Consider the following 22,812-nt stretch of genomic DNA (forward strand, 5'->3'; position numbering starts at 1 on the left):
GTGGCAGCAAATATGCATGATAAATTTCAATCAGGCATGCTATAAAAATTTTAATAAATGAAAGAGGTTTTGTTTCTTATGAAGGGTTATTTCAACTCCAAAGACCTTTGTTCACAGAGGTCTGTGTCGACATAATACTCCCGTCGAACCACTTACTACCCAAGACTTATAGCAACATTATATCACCAAATATTTGCGGAAGAGGAAAGGATTTAAATGTACAAAAATATTTTAACTTTTCACCACTCACTCTCCCTCCTTCAATAACTAACACATCATCTCTCCTTACATCAACCTCCAACCAACCCCCTTCCTCCTTACACTAATTAATGTACACCACAAAACATGGCAATATTGACATATACCACAAAAATATGGCAATAGAAACTCCTTGCTGGAATATGCTATTAGTGAATTCTGAAGGACACTGTCTGATATCTCAACAATCTCTTTTCTACCCATCAGCCAGACAACGCCTCAACTGTAACATGTGCTATTTATTCCTAAGAATAAATGTAATGGCAAAAAACTAGGTTTGTCTTCATTAAAACCATGTTATGCATTCTACGTTTAACCAATCTGACAAATCTTCACTAACAAGAAATGTTGGTATTGCTGTTACAGAGAGCCATTATTTGCTAATAAGTTTGTATTTATATTTTCAGATTGCACTGTTGTGTATTTATGTTTTAAAGGTTAAGACTATCTTCTTGCATTTAAATCATTACTACGAGACAAGCAGTCTACTGATCAACAACTACTCTTTATATCTTCACACAAAATATCTTCTAATAATCACAATCTGTTGTTACTTTCTGGAAATACGGTGCATTATGGATTCCATGCAGCAGCAGAGCCACAGACAAAAAGGTACAAGTGTGCCTCTTCATCATCAACATAACACAGTGTGCCCTACTTTCAGCTTCTAAGCAATAAGACGAACTGTGTGTATTCATACAACTTTTAAAGAATTTCTGAACCAATGATCACATGCTTATCACACTAATTACTTGACTGCCCAGACCAAATATTTCATTAGCTTTATAAAGGCTCCATTAATCATTATATGGGAAATACAGCTTCACAGAAGAGAACAATAAATTAGATGGAAGTCAGTCTATTCTAACTGTGTTAAGTGTGTTCATTAGTTAAGATAGCAGAATTTAAAAGGAAGTGTGGTGCTTCTGCACGTAACATGCTAATTTCAAGCAAATCCTGATAGTTCATGAAGAGAAACTCATTATCTTGAGAATGCTCACATACCCCATGTTGACAAACATACACAAATAAAATTTAATAAATACATGTAATAACAATGAAGAACAAACAAGATTGCAGCTATGTATGTTGACAAAAATTCCTCTCCAATCTTGTTCTAAAGCTGTTCATAATCAAAACAGCAAATGAGTTACTGTATGACTGCTCATTTATGCTCAAAAAAAATTGTGAAGGCATCAAAAATGGTGAATTTGTTCAACTAGCTGTGTGACATATTTACTAAAGAAAACAACAAAATTAGAAAATATAGTAATCTCCTCTCCTCTGCAAGGCTGAGTTGCATACACTTTCCTAGACATATGAAATTGGTAATAACAATCGCACATAGTACTCTCTTGTGTTCTATTAATATTTACAGCAGAACTGTTTACACTTTTTCCAGCATAAATAAGTCATTCTAAAATATCTGTCTTGGAGTCACAAGGTCAATACATAATTATCTGTATCAGAAAACAACATTTTAAGTTCATTTCTCAGATATACCCCACAAGTTCTGGGCAGTTCTTGGTAGTGTACAGCAAATTCATAGTGTGTGTAGTTAGTACACAGCTGTCCACTGTCTCATTTCTGAGCTGTAACAATTGTTTCTGAAATGTGAGCAAATTAAAATGTTCAGTACAATCTACTCACCACACACCTCTGTCCACCAACACCATTCGACAACAGTAGAAATATTCACTCTCATTTCAAATTTACTTCCTAATTACAATTAACAACATATTCATAGCCTTCACAATAAAACAATGCATTCAAACACTGCACACATTGTTTGTTTTGTGAAAGCATTCATTACTTTTAACAAGTTACACATTATGAAAACATGTAAGTGCAAAAAGACACCGAAAAAATTCAAGTAAACACTGAATAAGTTTTCTTAAAAAAGAGACCTGTATTTCTGAGACATTCAGTATTACATATAGAGCCATTTTAAAATTGTGATTTCTGGGCTTCCTGGCAACATGTGCTGCATACTGCCAGTGTAATATGGAAGAGGAGAGAATCAGGAAAAGGGAGGGGAATAAAGGATCACTGGGAAACATGAACCTATATTTCCTAAGTTATTTTGCTTATTCAAACTGTGAAACCAAACAAGGAATATGCATACAAAATTGTTCCATTAAGCTTGTTTGTACATTAAATCACACATTCACCACACCATCAAACTTTTATCATTCTCATTCAAAATTAAATACTGGTAAAATATGAAGTTATAAATAACACATTGCTCAAGAGCTCAAAGTCTCAAGTGAAAATATAATGCCTGAAGCAGAGAACAGCATAAAATTTAGCAATCTTTAAGACTGAAAGAGCTCATTCATCAGCAATTAACAATTCTGTTACTTAAATGAAAAAATCACAGGAGTACAAGATGAAAGAAAATAAAAATAAAAGGCACTTCAGTACAGGTTGATGACTTTTTGATTTTGTTCTAAATCATGCATTCGACTGTGTATGTAGTAGTTTTTAGACATTCAACATACAAGTACATACTTACTAAAATACATTTATGAATCACAACCATCCAAAGTATTTAAAACAGAAGAAGGAAAATTATGTAGAAAAACTCTGATAAGCTATTCTCATATCAAAATATTAAACAGAAGTTCCTCTATTCAGCTACTCTACAAAATACGGAATTGGTCATTTCATAAACAAAATAGAGAATGGATGTATAAAAATAAAAAGGCAGATTTCTCTCGATTTCATTTCGTTTAAATAAGCAGCTGCAGTGATGGAAACCAGTAACTATTAGAAGTCTTAGGTTGGCTGTGCTAGGAATGGCAAAGGCACCATCCCATTAACACATAACACACACACTCTTGCCTCACAACTGCATCAGTTCACAGCCGTGACTGCAAGCTGCTCCATGCTATGTACTTCACAAAGTCCACCAGGAAATATTGCTGAGCAAGAAATTAGATTTAGAAAGTCTTCTTGCACCTCCTGTAAAGACAAACAATTTTCTCTATAAATTTCAAAACATTTACATGATATGGTGGAAACAATAAGAACACCAATAAACTGTTTTACATTAAAAAAGCATATAACGAGCATAAGAGCTAAGAATAGTGAAAGACTGCAGCAGTGTCATTAGCATAATTATGAATTGGCACAAAACACTTTCATACAAAGTCTGACAACAGAATATTAATGGATAATGAGAATAAACCCAAATGCTCCAATTTTCTACATAATGAATATTAGCACAAACACTATAGCTGGAAGATATATGATTGAAAGTAAAATGAACAAACGAATCACTTTCAATGGTATGTATTCACATTACTGCTAGTTTTGACTGACCAAACTCACCCGATGGTGTGAGCTCTTCATTAACAATAGGATTTCAATCTGAGGGCATTAATGTTGAAATGAAACTGTTGTGATAACAAAATAATTTCTCCAAGCACAATTAAATGTCACACATGTACTTGCAGAAATTTTATCACACAACATGTACACGTAATTTCTTCCATGTTCTGTAATAACTGTAAAATGTGCCGAGACCATTTTATGTATTATGTATTTAGCGAATTCCAGTGACCTGAAAAGTGAGTGCACTAGCTTGCGAGACAGATGAATAAGGCGCAGACCGAACCTGCATAGTGGATTGACAACCATTAGTCTATAAACCAGCCAGCCCGAATGTGGTTTTTAAAGGTTCTTTTAAGCAAATGCTAGGATGATGCCAAATCTCTCCCTCAGAAAATATACTGACTGATGGCTGTGGCAGCTAAAATACATCTGACAAAGTTAAAATAAAAATATTTGCCTAATAATGGCAATAGTGGAATGTGGAATAAATGCCACAAAACAGAGATCATGAAGTGAATCACATAGCCTCCTCCCTCAAGAGTAGTGCCAAGGGGGGCCACTCAGCTTAATGTCAACATGTTGACAAATGGATCACCATCAACAGTGTCACATGCCTCACTTCATTAGATGCTACAGAGACCTTTGGTATTTAAACTAGGACATTGGCACAAAGTCTGACGATCCAGAACTTTACATCACCACTTCTCCTCATCGGCCAAATACTGGCTTACTCCAAGGTTGAGTTCCACTGCACAAGCATGCATTAGTGACAGCCACGGAGACAGGTACAAAGTCATGTTGTGTAACAAAGAATGGATATCTTCTGATAACGAGTTTTGTGCCTCACACTGGTAATGCTACAAATAATTATTTAAAGTGACTAGTGATTGTACATCCTCATAAATAATTTGGCATATTAAATTGTACTTTAAAGCAATTTTGACTGTAATATAATGTTGAGAAGATTTCTCTGGAGAGAGAGAGAGAGAGAGAGAGAGAGAGAGAGAGAGAGAGAGAGAGAGGAGATGAGAGGAGATTTGGGGGCGGGGGGGGGGGGGGGGGGGGGGGAGCGAGGGAGATATGAAAAGTAGAGCGTCAACTTCATGAGACCATGTGGAGAAGTGCGCTGATTTTTCCTTGGCACCTGTACAGAGGGTATGAAAATAAGTTAATCCCAACAGATATTAGGAGGAAGTTGCTATGGCACGAATTAAAAAGTTAGAACATTGTAATACTTCAAGAATCACAAATGTTAAAAGCATATTTGTAAGTAGAGGAATAACTTTGAAAAGCCTTTACACCAACATTAAAAGGTGGGGAGGGGGAGGTGGACAAAAATGGACAAATAAAGCAGGTCAGCAAATTGATTAGTGATTACTGGAAACAGGAGACTCAAAACTTATTTAACTTATGTGGTCAATTTATTACGCAGACTGAAGCAATACAAATTCTCAAGAATGTGTTCAAAAATGAAAATTGCCAACTTTACGCCTAAGCAACACTGTAAAGCATGAAGTACTTGCAAAGTATTTTGATTAGCTTCCTAATTCTCCAGAACCAATCCACAGGCTGCAACTGCCAAACACTCATGAAACTTTAAAAGATTTACCTCTGATTACCAACGATACTGAAATAGTAATCATATAGAAAAAACAAGACAAGTTAGTGGAGAAAACTATTACAGTGGAACTTTTGAAATGGTCTGCCAAAAATAAAAAATGAGCCACAATTAATCTTTGAGGAAACATGGAAAACAGAAAAACCCCAGGAGAATGGAAGATGATATTGCTACACACACTAAGAAATGAAGGCAATGAAACTTGACATTAACAACTACAGAGGAATTCCTTTGCTTCCAGCTACATACAGAACATGTAACAAAATTTTACTAAATGGAGTAGATGCTACACCTTACAGTCATTTAGTTGAATATCAAGGTGGTTTTAGGAAGAGCAGATCATGTTCTTAACAAATATTTAATCTGAAGACGATGATTTGCCACAGATTATTGAATTCAAGACACAGTGTAGAAATGTTCAGCAGTTTAAAAAAGACCTTTGATTCCATTGACAGACAAACTAAAGATAAAATAATCTGAGAATTTTATGTAAAGTCTGAATTAGCAAATCTAATTCACGAAACATTTATGGACAGACTAACGTGAAATTTATGTGAAAAATATCTCATCCCTCTGAGGTACTTGTGAACATAAGTGTATGGGAAGGTGATGTCCTATCCCTAACACTTTAATTGCGTTCTAGAAAAAAAAGAATTTGGAATAAAAAATTGAATGAAAGTAAGATTTCACCAGTAAGGTTGAGAAGAGGAATCAACAATACTGGAATAAACTGAATCACATTTGCAGATGACTTCACTATACTTTCTGAAAATTTGATACCTACCGTAACACAAATTAACTCTTTGAAGAAATAATAACCTGTGGGTATTGCTAAAGAATTTTTGCAGAAAAACATGTTTTACAGACATTAAAAATGCACTGAAATTTCTGGAAACAGATATTGGTTAAATTGAAAAGGGTACAAAATTTCAACATCTTGGAGAGATAACACGAGAAAATTGATTGGAAAAAGGTGCAATAAATCTACAAATTCAAAAATAAGGCTCTGAGCACTATGGGACTCAACTGCTGTGGTCATCAGTCCCCTAGAACTTAGAACTACTGAAACCTAACTAACCTAAGGACATCACACACATCCATGCCCGAGGCAGGATTCGAACCTGCGACCGTAGCAGTCTCACGGTTCCGGACTGCGCGCCTAGGACCGCGAGACCACCGCGGCCGGCTCAAAAATAAGGCATTACTTCACAGCAGTGAAGCAAATGTCAAGCATTAAACCAAAATTTACATAGATTAGAATTACTACAAAGGTAAATCTTTAGGAAAATATTAGCCCATGAAAAACTATGGAAGACTGGAAATTGTGTAGTACTGATGATATTTATCAAAATATAGAAACCATATCAGAAGTAATGAGGAAAACAAGACATTTTTTGAACATTTACACTGAATTCACAATGGTAAGGTAACCAAAAATATCTTAAATTATTTGTGGAGTAAGAAATCAACAACAAGCAGGGTCCATGAAGTATTTAAAGATTTAGAAACAAATAACATAAAAGCTTAAAAAACAACTGACAGAACCATTCAGGCAAAAGTATTCTATACGAAAAGAATCCATGGTAAGAAGAAGTAAGAATCTGAAGAAGAAGAAGAAGAAGAAGAAGAAAACTGGTCTGAAGTGGTTAGATGACAGGAAGGAAAAAAAGAGCAGATGAAAAAGTGCTAGAAGGAAAGAAGAGAAAAATGAACTGAAATTGGCATGTGGTCCTTGGTTAGCACAACTGACAAGAAATAAATAAATAAATTCATAAATCATAAAATCAGCAATTACCACTTGTGTCTCTTAAGCCAACAAAAGAATGAGAAACATGTATTTTCACAACAAGCCAAAACAGTCCTCACAATTTATATGACTAATGAGAAAAATTTTAAACTGAATATAAATTGAAATTTTATATAAACTTCAATCTTTCTTCAGTTTAGGGTAGTGAATTTAATGAAGTTGCCTTATATATTTTGAGCTATACGGCTTTTTGTAATGTATTTCATGTCAATTTCAAAGAATGTATGAATGTGTTTCACAACTCCTATTACATACAAACAGTATCTAAAAGACAATACAATTAGCACAGAAATAACATCTAGCTGGTCCCTGAAGGGTGTCTATAGACCGCCCATCATTCATCCGCAAATGAGTGGTACCCGTACTACTTATTCCTTTACCATGTCACACAGCTGTGACGTAAAGTCAAACATATCGTAAATCCATTTCTTCTGTGTCTTCTTCTCTTTACTTGCCTTATTTTTTATTTTCTCTTTCTCTTTGTGTCACAGGTTATAATATATTTCATTTTTTACAAGAACATGAAGCGAAACTGACAGTGGTAAAGTTTTTTGGGTAAACCTCAGTACATCAAAAGGACAGGGTAATGGGAAACAGAGTGGTGTGTTTATCATAAGGATCCATGACAAGCAGACCTTGCAGACTAGCCTTTTTTGATTTCCATCATATTCACAGAATCTGAGGTCACTGTCTGGACATCAACTTCCTATTGCAGAACAACAAAATGTAAAACATTTCCATGATTTTACAATATTCACTGGTAGCCGGGTGTGTAATGTGTGTGTTTTTCAAACAAAGTCTCTGGTCTGAGTCTCATTACTAGCAACTTTTCTATATTTTGTTTACATGCTGTATTTACAGTAAAGTGGAAACATAAATGAACAAATACTGAATCAAAATTTTAATAAAAATAAATTATTATTTTGAATTACTAATAACATGAAAATTTAAGTATCAACAAGAAAAAATTTTGTACAGACAAGAAAAGTGCCCTATTGCTAAACAAAAAAATTTGTAAGTGAGGCTTCTAATTTTGTACTGAATTTTAATTTATTTTGAGTACTGAAATTTTCATACAATTACTAATTTATACAGTTAACTTTTCAATTATACCCATATTTGTACCTTCAACTAATTGTTTTTGTAGCTGTATTAACTTTTCACTATTTTTTTTGTGTCTGTAGCTCTAACCATTACTCAATTTTAGTTACTGCTAATACTTTTTTCATTTTCTCAGTATATTCTCTTCCATTCTGTAATAGTTCTATCGCAATTATTAGTCTCTCCTTTAGTTCATTAATCACCCATCTCTTCGGTTTAAATTGTTCATAACAAAAATCACCATCAGTATCACTTTAGCAAATTTCAATCTAATTGTAGCTTCCTACGATAATCACTACCAGCATCACTTTAGTAAATTTCAATTTAATTCTAGCTTCCTATGATAATCTATTAATTATTAAGCTTACTTCTCTCTGCTGGCAGCATCGGCCTCTTAAATCACTCCCCTTTCCCTTATTTCCACCCTAACCTGTTTGAAATACGCTAATTACATTTCTCCTCTTACGACATAGGATACACAGTGACACACAGCCATCACTATTATTGGTCATATTCTCCTTGCACCGAATACCACTAATCCATTTCCTATACTCCCGCAACCTCAGGAAATCTCTTGCAGTCGCCTTTCTTTCGGCACTCGCGGAGTCACAAACAAGGCGCACAAAATCTTGGACACCCCTGTGTTATGTCACTTGGCGGAAGCACCGGCCAGTGCCCCTTGCGGCAGGTAGTGCCTAACAAAGGGACAAACCAGTCTGCCACCCTACTCCAGGCTGCTCAGCGGAACGCGTCAGAGCTTTTAGCAGCTCACTGCAACATCCAGTCTTTACCTGCACATTACGAAGACCTTGGCCTCCTCTTCAACCAACTAAACTACCACGTAATCCTCTTATCCGAAATGTGGTTGAAACCACACATATCCTCTGCATCTATTCATCTCCCAGGGTACACATTTCTTAGGGCAGACAGATCAAAAAAGTGAGGTGGCGGGGTCGGCGCGTATATACGAACAGATCTCAAACCGAATGTCTTATGTACGTCAAATCCTGCTGAAGAAAGAGAGGCTGAATTCATGTTCATTGAAATAAATATACAAAGTCGGAAATTCTTGACTGGCGTCATGTACAAGCTGCCAAAAATAAACTCAATGAGTTCCTTCCAGTCGGAATTACATTCACTCCAGTGTCAATACGAACATGTCATCGTAATGGGTGACTTGAACGTAGACCTGCTAAGAGACGCTCCCTCCGCAATAAACCTAAGAAGATTGTTTACTTGCAATAGCATGAACATTCTTCCATTACAACCTACACACCATACGGCACACAGTCATACTCTTATAGACGTAATTGCAACGAAACAGATTGACAAAGTAAGAGATGTTGGTCAAACATCGGCCCCTGGCCTCTCAGCACATGATGTAATATTCCTGGCCTACTCTGTGCAGCCCCCAAGGATCAAATCGCGCTACATAACTTGTAGGAACATGAAACGTATTGATCTTGATGATCTAACAGCCGATTGCTCAGAAATCTCATGGCATCAAATAATCAGAGAACCTACATTTGACGGCAAAATTAATGAACTTGGTGATAAACTCACTGCCCTCTATGACAAACATGCACCTGTGCGCACAATCCGTGTAAGAAAATCTCCTGCTCCATGGCTGACAGCTGAATTACGTCAAATTATGACTAATAGGGATGCTGCCCACAGGCGTTTCAAGGCAGATCCAAAACCCGAGCGTTTCGAAGAATACAGAAAGCTACGGAACAGAGTGAAACAATGCATTCGCAATGCTAAAATCAGGCACGCTCACTCCCTTGTATGCAGCGATCTGATGCCCACGACTCTATGGAAGAATCTCTGTAGCTTGGGGGTCGGAAAGGCAAAATCAGAAACTACTTTTCATGTGTCAGCTAACGAATTAAATGAATTCTTCTCTGCACCTCTGAATACCAGCACGGCTGATAATTACCGTCTGCAAGAATCCCCAAACAGGATAACTAACAACGATAGCTTCCATCTAAAACATGTAACAACAAATACGGCAAGAAAAGCAATAATGAGAATCTCTTCTGATGCAATAGGCAACGACAGTATCGGTATAACCATGATTAAGAATGTTGCCGATATCTTAGTACCTGTCTTAACTGACATATTTAATGTTTCCCTCGTGAACAGAATATACCCCACTGCATGGAAAAGAAGCATAATTCGACCCATCCCTAAGATCGAAAACCCGCAACTGCCTAGTGATTACCGACCAATTAGCATACTGCCTGCTGTTTCCAAAGCACTCGAATATATTGTTCATGACCAAATCACTGAACACTTGCATGAATTCAGCCTATATGACAAATTTCAATCCGGTTTCCGTAAACATCACAGCACAAACACTGCTCTTATTAAAGTAACAGATGACCTGAAATGTGCCATCGACAATCGAAAGGCAACAATATTGACGCTACTGGACTTCAGCAAAGCTTTTGACACTTAACTTTGACATATTGCTCAGAAAAATGTAACAGCTTAATTTCTCTGATAGTGCAATGAGATGATTTGAAAGCTACTTAAAAGACAGACAGCAATGTGTTGTCTGCGTAAATGAAAAATCTTCCTGGAAACATGTTTCCTCGGGAGTGCCACAAGGATCAGTCTTAGGACCACTTTTGTTTTCTTTATATGTCAACGATATTGCGTCGGTTCTGTCCTCCTATAAATATCATTTCTATGCCGACGACCTCCAGCTCTACCTAAGCGTCAGACCTGAAGACGTAAACACTGCAATCGCTCAGATGAATGATGATCTGCCTTCGGTAGTGACATGGGCGAAAAGCCTGGGGCTTAAACTAAATGCAAAAAAGACACAAGTAATCTTAATAGCCCATCAGAAATTAATAAGTTCAGATTTCCGCGAATGGCTACCTCCTATTCTGCTCGACGGTACTCCAATACCATATCAGAAAACAATGAAGAACTTGGGTGTAACTTTGGATGAGCATCTCAACTGGGCGGAGAATACAGTCGCAGTGTGCCGAAAGACGTCTGCTTGTCTCTATGCTCTCTAAAAGTTTCGGAACATATTTCCACAGGACTTGAAACGCCAGCTCGTGCAAGCACTCATTCTACCGAACCTCCACTATTGTGATGTGATTCAACAAGCCACGAGTAGTGAAAACAAAAGACGGCTAGAGCTAACCATGAATGCCTGTGTGTGTTACACCTGCGACATTCGCCGATATGATCATGTTAGTGCTTCATACTCCGAGCTAAAGTGGCTGCGGCCAGACAAATTGCGTGACTACCACACTCTATGTCTACTTCACAGACTCCTCGTCGCGCAAGCACCCCAGTACCTTGCTTCAGAGATTAAAAACCTTTCATGCCATCATAATCGAAACACGAGGTCACTCTGATTTGGTATCCTAACTGTGCCCACTCACAAAACAAAAACTTTTGCAAACTCCTTCTCAGTTGCCGCTGTCCGCCTCTGGAACAAACTGCCCCTTACCTTGCACAAAATTCAACCTCCCGCTGCTTTTAAGAAGAAGTTGAAGTATTTCCTACTATCATCCTCATAAAGTTCTCCACAAAATTAATGTACCAGGCCAATCCTCTCATCTGTCAAATAGCAAAGCTAGCGTCTCCTATCTTGCTCCTGAGATGCCTTCCTCTTCATCTATCTCTATTAGCCAGGCAATCTTCTTTTCCTTTATATTTCCTTAATTATGTTTCATCATGTCTATTCTTCTCCTCCCTTCACCATGAGTCTCCCTCATACTCCCTGCTGCCAGCACTCCTATCTAAAATTTGTCTCTTCAATAATGTCTAATTATAACAGTACTTATGATCTACGAATATAAACTCTATACGTATGTATTTTTTCAGGTGTACCTTTCTAATTGTTTATTTCACTTTTTGTACTAGATGTAGTTTAACATGCCTATTAAAACGTATGAATGTAAAATAAGTAGAATGCCTGGTTAGATGTAAGAGAAGGCCTGATGGCCCTAATCTTGCCAGGTTAAATAAATAAATAAATAAATAAATTTAAAAAGATGTATTTTTATGAAAGTATATGACTAAGTATTTGTTAATAAACATTTCCACTTCACAATAAACACATAACTTAAATAAAAGTAAAAAAATGTTACTATATAAAGTGTGTTGACAATTCACGTTATACAACATTCCTTCAGACACGCATACTTCATAATGATGCACACTCATTAAATACATTGTATTACGAAATTTGATCTAAAATTGTAAATTTAAATCTTCTTCAGCTGTACTATTTATCAGGGATGGGTGAAAATTTGTGCCGGACTGTACACATTACAATTTTCAGAGGTACAAATATCTACAAGGTTTTCTTTGTTAAATTTATGTAAAGCATAGTATCTATAACTTTGAAAATTGTAACTTATCAGTTATTGAGTTTGAAGTTCTTGCAAAGTTTATATGAGGGCTGCAACTTAACTAGTGGCAACTATTTACTCATAACCAATGTAAGTAGTCACCAGCATTGTGTAGAACCTGTTGCCAGCGATGTGGAAGGTGACGTATACCATTAGCAGAGCCTGTTCTGTTCATGGCGTGAATGGAGTGGTCTAAAGTTATGATGATTCTCGTGTTTAACTGTGATGGTGTTATCCTAACGCATTACATTCCTCCACTGCAGACCATCAATACACAGTATTACTGTTCATTTTTGGAGCAACACCTGCGACCAGCTTTGCAAAAGAAGCGGCGACACTTTCTGCACAATCCACCCATCATTTAGCACGACAATGCGCAGGTGCATACAGTGCAAGCTTTGGCTGCTCTGTTCAGCCTAAGGGACTGGGAAGTACTGTACCATTCACCAGACTCCTCGCACGTAAGTCCTTGTGACTGATTTTGTTCTGAGGATGAAGGAACCACTTCATGACATTTGCTTCAGAACTGTTCCAGAGATTAGACGAGCAGCAGACCCGCTCCTTTCGCACCATCAACAGAACAGGCTCTGCTAACGGTATACTACGCCTTCCACATTGCTGGCAATGGGTTCCACACAACTCTGGTTACTACTTTGAAGGTCAGTAACAGGTGCAAACATGTAACTCTTTTTGTATTGGTTGTGAATAAATAATTGCCACTATTTAAGTTCCAACCCACGTATTACTGTAATTGTGCTACTGCACAACATGGTAATATACATTATGTTGAGACACTCTCATGACAGTTATGTATGTTTTACATTTGGTTGTGTTAATTTTTGATCAATTGATGTATATTGTGTAAGTATTGCAGTTTCAAAAACCTGTAATTGCACCCATTTTCTATGTTGCCTGTATATATTTTACATTCATCTCTGTTTTGCACTTCACAGTTTTCTTCTGTGAAGATGGTAGTTTTAACTGAAACCCATACAGAATAAATATGTAAGTCTACAGCTCATGATGGAAATATGTGTTTTTAAAAATACTTAACAGCCACAGACAGCCACTTAAGAACAGTTTTAAGAATAATTATCATAAAAGGTAACATACTCCAGACACAGTATCACCCAAGTATAATATTTGGAAATACATACAACACAGAGTGCTCATACCAATTATCCCATAACAAATTGTATTGAAAGTTATTTAGGGCCTACCATTAACTCCACAGTGACTGTTTCGCCTATTCTCGTCTTACCTTGTAAGCCTAACTGTCTAATTGCTCAGCATGGTCAAGCGAGTCGAGAGTATCGTTGGAGCTCGAGTGTGTTAGATCACTCAACTCGTCCAAGTGCTTCTGCCGTTTGCGTACATTCCAGTGCAGACATTCCGCTAGAGAATCAAACCAATCGGAGATCTGATCCTGAGCACATATTGAAGGCACAGGGTAGATTGAGGTTGTCACTCGAAGGCTAAATAGGAGAGACAACAGCACATAAAAAACTGGAAAATAAAGTAAAAACATCTCAAAATAAAATTTTTTAACTACTAGTAAAGCCATTCTAAACCTACAATGAGTTTGAGTTTTACATTATTTTGTTTCTTCTTAATAGCAGGATTTAATTAAAATCTCTACCTTTTAACTCAACTGTCTCCCACACAAAATGTCTCCAAGGGTGATTATGGCCTGCTCTTTATATTACTGGTTACAATACACAAACGAAAACAATAAATTATTGACAAAATTATTTAACTCAATAGATAAAAAAATCTACTTACCAAGCAGTGGCAGAACACACATATATAAAGACTGTTTTAACTAGCAAGCTTTCAGAGCCAGGGGCTCCTTCTTCAGGCAGAAGGGTTGAATAGGAAGGAAGAAGGGTGAAGAAAAAGGGCTGGAGAGGTCTAGGAAAATGGTAAATTTTGGTAAAGTCACCCAGAACCACAGTTCAGGGGAGATTTACTGTATGGGATGAGAGGGAAAGACTCCCACCAGCCTAGTTAGAAAGCAGATTTCCCAGGCCATCACATCCAATCCTGGTACTGCTGATCCCTCCATAAAACAGCTTCGGAGCACACCACTGATGACTCAGTGTTATCCTGGTCTGGAATGTGTTTATCAGCTACTTCAACAGGGCCATGATTTTCTAAAATCATGCCCTAAAATGATATCCATTCTGTCTGAAATTTTGCCCACCACACCTAGAATTGCTTTCTGTCACCCTCCCAATCTCCGCGATATTCTTGTCAGGCCCTATGCTCCTTCTGCACCCATTTCCCTAACCTCTGGCTCCTACTCCTGCGAATGTTCCCATTGCACAACTTGCCCTATGCGGCCTCCTACCACCACCTATAATAAGGCCTGTAACTGGTAAAAAATACACTATCAAAGAGAGAGCCACCAGTGAAACAACACATCATATACCAGCTATCATCTATACACTGTTCAGCCTTCTACATCAGCATGACCACCACCAAATTCTCAATTACGATGAATAGGCAAAGCCAGAGCATGTCTACAGGCAACATACAATATCCTTTGCAGAGCATGCTCTACAACATGACATTTATGACATCGGTGCCTGTTTCACCACAAGCGCCATCTGCATTCTCCCCCCAGACACCAGTTTCTCAGAACTCTGCAGGTAGGAACTAGCACTACAACATGTCCTTGGTTCTTGCCACCCACCTGGCCTTAATTTACATTAGCTTCTTCTGTCTCAGCAATTCTTCACTGTAACTACTCTTTGCTTCACTCAGTTTTAGTTTTCTACACATCTTTCATTGTCTTACCCGTCTATTTTTCACTGCCCGCCCCCTTCCCACCTCTATAAAGTACAATGCACTTAGCTTTTCATTGTTATTAACTCATGCATGATGTTTAAGCTGTAATCTGCATAATACAGTGTCTGCCATCTTTAAGCTCTCAGGTTTTCAAATCTCGTCCGATGCAGTCCCACATCAATCAGTCTTCCTTCTCATCCCTTATGGTAAGTCTCCCCTGACCCACAGTTCTGGGCAACTCCTGAAATCTACCCCTTTTCCTAGATCTCTGCAGTCCTTTTCCCTCGCCCTTCCTTTCCCTTCAACCCTTCTGCCTGAACAAGGAGCCACGGGCTTGCCTATTACAATCATCTTTTATGTGTGTGTTCTGCCATTGCTTGGTGAGTAGATTTTTTATCTGTCCAATTAAATAATTTGATTACAATACACACACTTTATTATAACAAGATTTTCCTTCATTTCTTCCTATTACTGTCAGTTAATTGCCTTCTTTTTGTATTAGGATACCTAAAGATTAGTTTCTCAAGTACTAATCCACCTAATGAAGCAGAAGGTCAAGCCAGATAACAAAAATGTCAGATAGGCCAGCATTCTATAAATACTCTCTTCTGACCCCAGCCATACTACACATTCAAAACAACCTTTTTTATACCAAACCCAATTTAATATCTTTTCTGACTTCTTACATAATACATGCTAGTTACTAGAGTTTGTTATGAACACACTGCAGCCACCAAAAATTATTGCAAGAAACATAAAATGATCTGCAGAGTAAAGGTAGTAAAGTATGAATATACTGTTATGCACATATGAAAAGGCAGGCCTAACATAGATGATGAAATTTACAGGTTTGAGGTTTTTTGAAGAAAGGCCTTCAATAGATTACTTTTCCTCTCCTTTAGCTATCTTCCCTCCACTTACGCAAACAGAAGATATCAACTGACTGCTTCCTCCTGCTCATCAATGTACAGCAGTACTGCTTCAATTTTCTTGAACCTTCTGAATGCTGGACGAGATTTATATCATTTAATTTCACCTCCTCCTCTTGTGTTACTTCCTCCTGCATCACAATTTCCAATGCATTGCTATAAGTTAGTTCACCAACTTCATCATTTGCCATCCATTCTGTGATGCCCTCTGCATCTTCACAGTTTCGTTCATTTTTTAGTTTCGATACCATCATTTTCATCTTTGACTTCAGTTTCACACATGGATTCAAAGTCAAAATGTCCACCTTCATGGTGTAAAAGAATCTTCCAAGACCTTACAAGTGATATATTCGAAATTTCTTCCCACATTTTGCCCAACCACCTTGTGACATCTTGCAAGTTAATCCTTTTGAGAATGGTTACACTGCCTTCATTATCATCAGTCGCTGATAACAACAAACTGAGAACGTGCTATCAATACTACTACTATAGCATTTCTAGGATGCCCTGGCCCATCAATGACAAGGAGCAGTTGCATTTGGTGGTAAAAATAATGCATTCATCAGTGGCAAGATTTGAAGGCATGTTGTTATGAAGCAGCAGACATTATTTCAGTAAACCATTGTCTTTCGACTATGTCTCTACAGCTGGTATGAATTCGTACTGGAATCAGGTTTTAAAAATCTCTGAATTCATTCGAGCTTTCTTTTGACGAGTTTAATGCTGAGGCAGTGATTCTTAGTTTTTGAAAGCTCTAGGGTTCAACGATTTCCCTATTATTGTAAGCCTAAGTTCAAGGTTTCCATTTCATTACTCCAAGCCAATATTGTAACTTGTTCCTCGTATTTCTTGTAACCAGGTGCCATAGTTTCCTTTTTTGTAGGGAACCTCTTAATTTAAATCATTCCCATCACAACTGTACAACTGTTCACCAGAAATTCTATCTTATCAATTAAGTTCGGAACATAGTCTTTAAACAATGGCACAGCCTCCTTGTCAATGGAAGAAGTCTTTCAACTGATGGTAATCTGGCGAATACTGAATCTTTCTTTCCTCCTGTCAACCATCCATCACTGGCAATAAATTTTGAGGTTTCTGGTATTTGCCACTGGAATTGCAATGCTTTTTCCTGCAATACTGAACCAGTAATGAACAAACCTTTTCCTCTTTAAATGTTCATGCCATAAAAATAAAGTTTCTTCAGTTTCTTTATGTGTACCTTTCAACATGGTGTACCTTACTTTTATTTCACTTCCACTAGCTTGAGAAGCACACCACATTTCAATTTCTGCTTGATTTTTTCTTTCACTCTCCAACTATATTTCTTCTTACCCTTAATTCCGAAGCAACAGCTTTGGGTGCTATCCCAGAATCCAGTCGCATTACAATACATAGTTTCTGATCCACAGTTGCTGCAAGGTTTTTCTTCATTTGTCACTGAATTTGGACACACTAATTTAAACAAAAAGGATTGCAAAAACCAACAGTTAAAAAAAACACACACACACAAAACATCTTGTATGCAACTGAAAAAACGAAGATCACATTGTTGCCAAAAGCACTGCTACCTAGGTATGTTAATCATTGTTTGTGAACACTGGAAGAGAGCCAAGTATTGTTTGTAGAAGAGTGGTTCCAGTAATTTATTCAGTGTTAACAATACAGTATGTACTTTATAATTCTTGTGTGTTTCTAGCACAAAAGATCCAAAAAACATTTTGAGAGGTCACACAGAATTTTAGTTTGATAAATCTTTGAAAAGTACAGCACATGCAATAAATTAATCTTCAATTATCACAGTTAAGTATTATTAAGATGTTAGTTACATAGGCCCTATAGTATGGAGGCCAGATAGTCTAGAGTCTACTGTAAAAGAAAATTAAGAACAATATTTTTTCTGGGGTAACGGTCCTCTCCCTCCCATCTACACTAGCCTATTTTCTTTCTACTTCAATTTTCTGCATCTTTGTGATAATTTAAATCTATTCTTTGCACACAAGGACCCAGATAAAATGTAGCAGTAGCTGCATAAAAAGATGTGCACAACTAGTGCCAATAAACAAAATTGTTACTGGTTTCAGTATGAAGCTGTTCACATACAAATACAGAGGGGTCCAAAAAAATGTATCCACTGTTTAAAAGTCCATAACTTGCGAACTTATTGACGGAGTTGTCTCATTTTTGGTGAAAGTGTAGCTGAAAGTCCAACTTAAAGATATCACTGTAGGTGTCCGAAATGGTCACCATTAACATCCACACACAAACGATGCCGCCGAAGTGCAGCACGAACTACTGACTGCAATGTGTTCAGTTGGATATTTGCACATGAATGTACGATGGATTCTCGAAGTTCGTCCAATGTGCGTGGCTTTTGTTGATAAGCGACGTCCTTTAGTGTTCCCCACAGGTAAAAGTCCAGAGGAGTTAGGTCTGGGGAACATGGTGGATATTCCACAGCACCTCTACGGCCTATCCATCTTTCTGGTAGATTTTCGTCGAGAAACGCCCTAACACGATTTTGGTAGTGGGCAGGGGCACCATCTTCTTGAAAGTAAACTCTTCCATATCCATACAAGTCTTGGATGGCAGGTAAAATGGATGTCTGAAGCTTCTAAAGGTACATCTCACTGGTAACGGTGCCATCAAAGGATGGCCCAATCAAGCCCTGTTAAGACAACCCACTCCACACATTTACTACTGGCAAATTCACGGCTTTGTCTACATGGACGTTCAGATTTTCAGCGGCCCAGTAGATGCAATTGTGGCGATTTACTATACCATTGAGTTTGAACTGTACCTTGTGGCAGCCATGTTTACTGAACTAGGTGCAACTAAGAACAAAACACTGACTATATGGCGACTGTCATCTGAAAAAACAAAACAACGCAATACAACACTCATGTGGCGATTGCCGGAACTACAAACTATTACACTACCAAAGATTAGACAACTCCGTCAATTAGTTTGCCAGTTATGGACTTTTGAACAGTGAAATGAAATGAAATGAAATGATCGTATGGCATTGTTGGGCGGGAGGCCCCATGCGGGGAAGTTCGGCCACCGTATTGCAAGTCCTTTTTAGTTGACACCACTTCGGCGACTTGCGAGTCAATGATGATGAAGAACACACAACACCCAGTCATCAAGAGGCAGAGAAAATCCCTGACCCCGCCGGGAATCGAACCCGGGACCCCGTGCGCAGGAAGCAAGAACGTTACCGCAAGACCACAAGCTGCAGACTTTAAACAGGGGATACATTTTTTGGACCCCTCTGTAGAATTCTTTTCCTTTAGAATAGACTTCTTATTCTCCTTCTGTTTAATAGAGAATGTCAAACAAACTGAACTAAAGTAAATTAAAACTAGTGTTATCTTGCACTGAGCAGTTCCACGTTTTAAGTAAATAAATAATATGTAATGCTGATATTAGTTTTCTAGCAACACGAGACTGGACTTTATTAATTTCACACAGTCACAGTGATGTTATTTTTGAAAGTAGTAGTAGTAGTACTAGTAGCAGCAGCAGCAGCAGTAACATACTAGTTCTAGTCAACATGCCTACTGAGTTTCAAAAATGTTACAGATACTAGCATTGAACAACATGCACACACACACACACACACACACACACACACACACACACACACATCTAATTATACACGCACACACAACCTGCAAGCAGTAACAAGTACTTCAGAGTTCATGCTGTTAAATAGTAATGAAAAGAACAAATGATCATGCAATTTATACCAATTTTATATTATTATGTCCAAACATATGAATACAGCAGACCCAAATCCACAAAAACTAATATTCCACTTTTCTTTAGCAAATGTTCATATCACAACTAATTCAATTCTGTGACATGTATCTGCTCTGTTGTGAATGCAAGGTACTTCCTGTTGCTGATAAATTACACATGCATGGAATTTTAGTTGAGTGAAGTGTGTTTCCTAACTACACATACTAATAACCACATTAAACATATTAACCTACACTGCATTATTGGTTGACACAGTTATGGGTTACAGAGACACATGAAGTGAAAGTAACATGTCTGAAATAACAGATGCTGTATGGTATTTACTACAACACATTTAATAATTAAGGAAGATAGAGCAATGAAAGACAGGAGAATTCTGAGAGATGGAAATGGGCTCCACATATTGACAGAAATTGTCCTTCGTCTTCCGACTTGTACACACATACAAAGAAAGAGAAACAGACCTAAAATATGGAACCAGGGTGTATACAAACATTAAAAAAAAAATACTGTGACAGTAAGATGTGAAGTGGAACCCCAACCAAGAAAAATAGCTTAACACCTTTATCAGAGGTAAAACATATTGATCAGTTTAACCCAAAAACTACATCTCACTACAGGACAGCTGGCAAAGGATAAAGAATATCCCTTATTATTACAGATAGGCAATTATCTTGCAAATATGAAAAATTAAATATGCACACCTATCTCCAATTCTCAACTCTTGCTGGTTACGCCCATCGAAAGATACCCAGGATGTACTTCTTGCATCACTGTTCAGCATTATCTGCAACAAGTGCAGTTCCTTTAACACTACAATATATAAATACTGTTAATCCTTAGAAACAAAACAGCATTCATTTGCAACTTTACCCACCTCAAAATCAAGACCTTTCTTTGGTTCTTTTATCAAACAATACTACTTCTAGGGAGTATCATCCATCGAACATCTCACTGTTTAACCACAATAACTGTCAACCAAATGTTTAGTCTTTGGAAGGACTGACAATATGAACAAAAGTTTTGTAGAAGGAAGGATGCACGAAAATTAAATGCCTTCTAATATATTAAATGCTGTATTTCCAGGCACATAATAACCACCTTTCATATAATGAATCATGAAATGTACTTGGTAATCATTTGTCTTTCCAAGTCTACTAGCAATACAAACTAATAGAGACAAAACACAAGACACTTGCAGCTAACGAGACATGTGAAGAAGGTGTCAACTGACTGCGTAATTCACGGCAGTAATGTTTCTATCTTCGCTGACTACATCCTACATTACAAGACACTGTAAAGGATGCATTATACTGTGACACTAAGGAAAGCTTACAGGGACACAATGTGGCTTTATTTTCATGAGGCGACAGGAAATACTCAAAATATACAACTCACAACTACAACTTGACTATCTTCTCCGACTACATCCTACATTACAAGACACTGTAAAGGATGCATTAGACTGTGACACTAAGGAAAGCTTACTGGGACACAATGTGGCTTCATTTTCATGAGGCGACAGGAAATACTCAAAATATACAACTCACAACTACAACTTGACAACGGACAAAGTTATGTACAGTGCAAATGGCAGATCTGCAACAGCACCAGGGAAGTGTTACTACATGCAGTGAAGCAATTCTGGTACAGGTACAACAATGCACTGGCATTCATTTTTAACCTACCTATCACCGTGGAACAGTTCTTGCCGGTTCCGGCCATCAAATGAAACCCACGATGTATTCCTGCTATCAGGGGACACAGAGATCTAGAAATGGCATTCACAAAGGCTATAGTATAATCTCCTAGATCATTATTATATAAACCATAATTAAAGTTCATTTTCTCCAGTAAATATTTATCACAAAAAGAATTCAATATTAATATACAATACTTGACATGCAGGCATAAAATCTCCAGTTGAAAATATTAGTTTTGTATAATACTGGTTTTAGATGACTGATACATTAAAGACCTTATATTGAATTTCAGTATCATTCAGCAGCTTCTTTTATGAGAGCATCAAACTGTTTAACTGAAATAAAAACATGCTAAAATTTTGCAGTGTGATCCAAAAAATTCATAATAATGTGAGAGTTCAACCTTCTCCTCCTTAAAGTTCTCTTATTCCCAATGAAGTTAGCCAACCACTTCAACATGGTTACACACAGATTTTCTTATTCCTCAGAATATTTTAACCCAAAAATTAAGTTACGATCATATAGGGAGTTCATTCATAAACCACTATTTAAGATTATATATTCAACAAGCTGGATATTCTTAGCCTAACACACAAGTACATACACTTACATATGATATTACAGTTGATAAGATTAATTCCTTGAAAGAAATGGGAGCATCAATCCAGTCAACACAAAAAGAGGAATGATTTTATATGCTGCAAGCATAACCTTAGTTGTTGCTTAAAAAACTTGTCAGTACTGCACACCATACATTTTCAATAGGACAAGGGTTGGGGATTGTTAGAAAATTTCAGATCGAAATAGATTGTTTTTCTTCCGGCTCATACTACTCGTTGACTGGAAATATTAGTTCAGTTGTGATATGGGGTATATTTCACTGAAACTAATGGAATCTTACATCATACTGTCCATATAAACTGCTCAAAAAACATTTTGCAACAAAATCACCACTAAATCCAAAACCTCTTTCTCAATATTCTTCTGACAACAGAAAATCAATACAGACAGCCACATGTGCAGAAGTTGCCTGCCAAACTGACATACATTACAGCAATGCCATTCTACAGTCAATTGCTATCATAATCCATGAAACAGTGAAAATCTGTCTCATAGGGTCACCCGC

The 22,812-nt window shown here is 37.3% G+C and overlaps 1 protein-coding gene across 7 annotated transcripts in view; it reads right to left on the reverse strand.

The window, feature by feature from the left end:
• Positions 1–2,143: 2,143 nt before the first annotated feature.
• The window catches only part of LOC124593756 (NAD kinase-like), a 907,239-nt gene continuing 886,570 nt past the window's right edge, over positions 2,144–22,812 (reverse strand). For 6 of the 7 annotated variants that reach the window (XM_047132092.1, XM_047132094.1, XM_047132097.1 and 3 more), the window contains 3 exons: positions 21,672–21,754; positions 13,764–13,977; positions 2,144–3,222 (listed from right to left, as the gene is read on the reverse strand). In XM_047132092.1, coding sequence (XP_046988048.1) covers positions 13,773–13,977; positions 21,672–21,754 — 288 coding nt within the window. In that variant the 3' untranslated portion in view covers positions 2,144–3,222; positions 13,764–13,772. Of the gene's footprint in view, positions 3,223–13,763; positions 13,978–20,687; positions 20,771–21,671; positions 21,755–22,812 lie in introns of all 7 variants that reach the window. The other variant, XM_047132093.1, reaches the window with a different exon arrangement.

This window comes from Schistocerca americana, chromosome 2, assembly GCF_021461395.2.
Source record: "Schistocerca americana isolate TAMUIC-IGC-003095 chromosome 2, iqSchAmer2.1, whole genome shotgun sequence".
Lineage (NCBI taxonomy): Eukaryota > Metazoa > Arthropoda > Insecta > Orthoptera > Acrididae > Schistocerca > Schistocerca americana.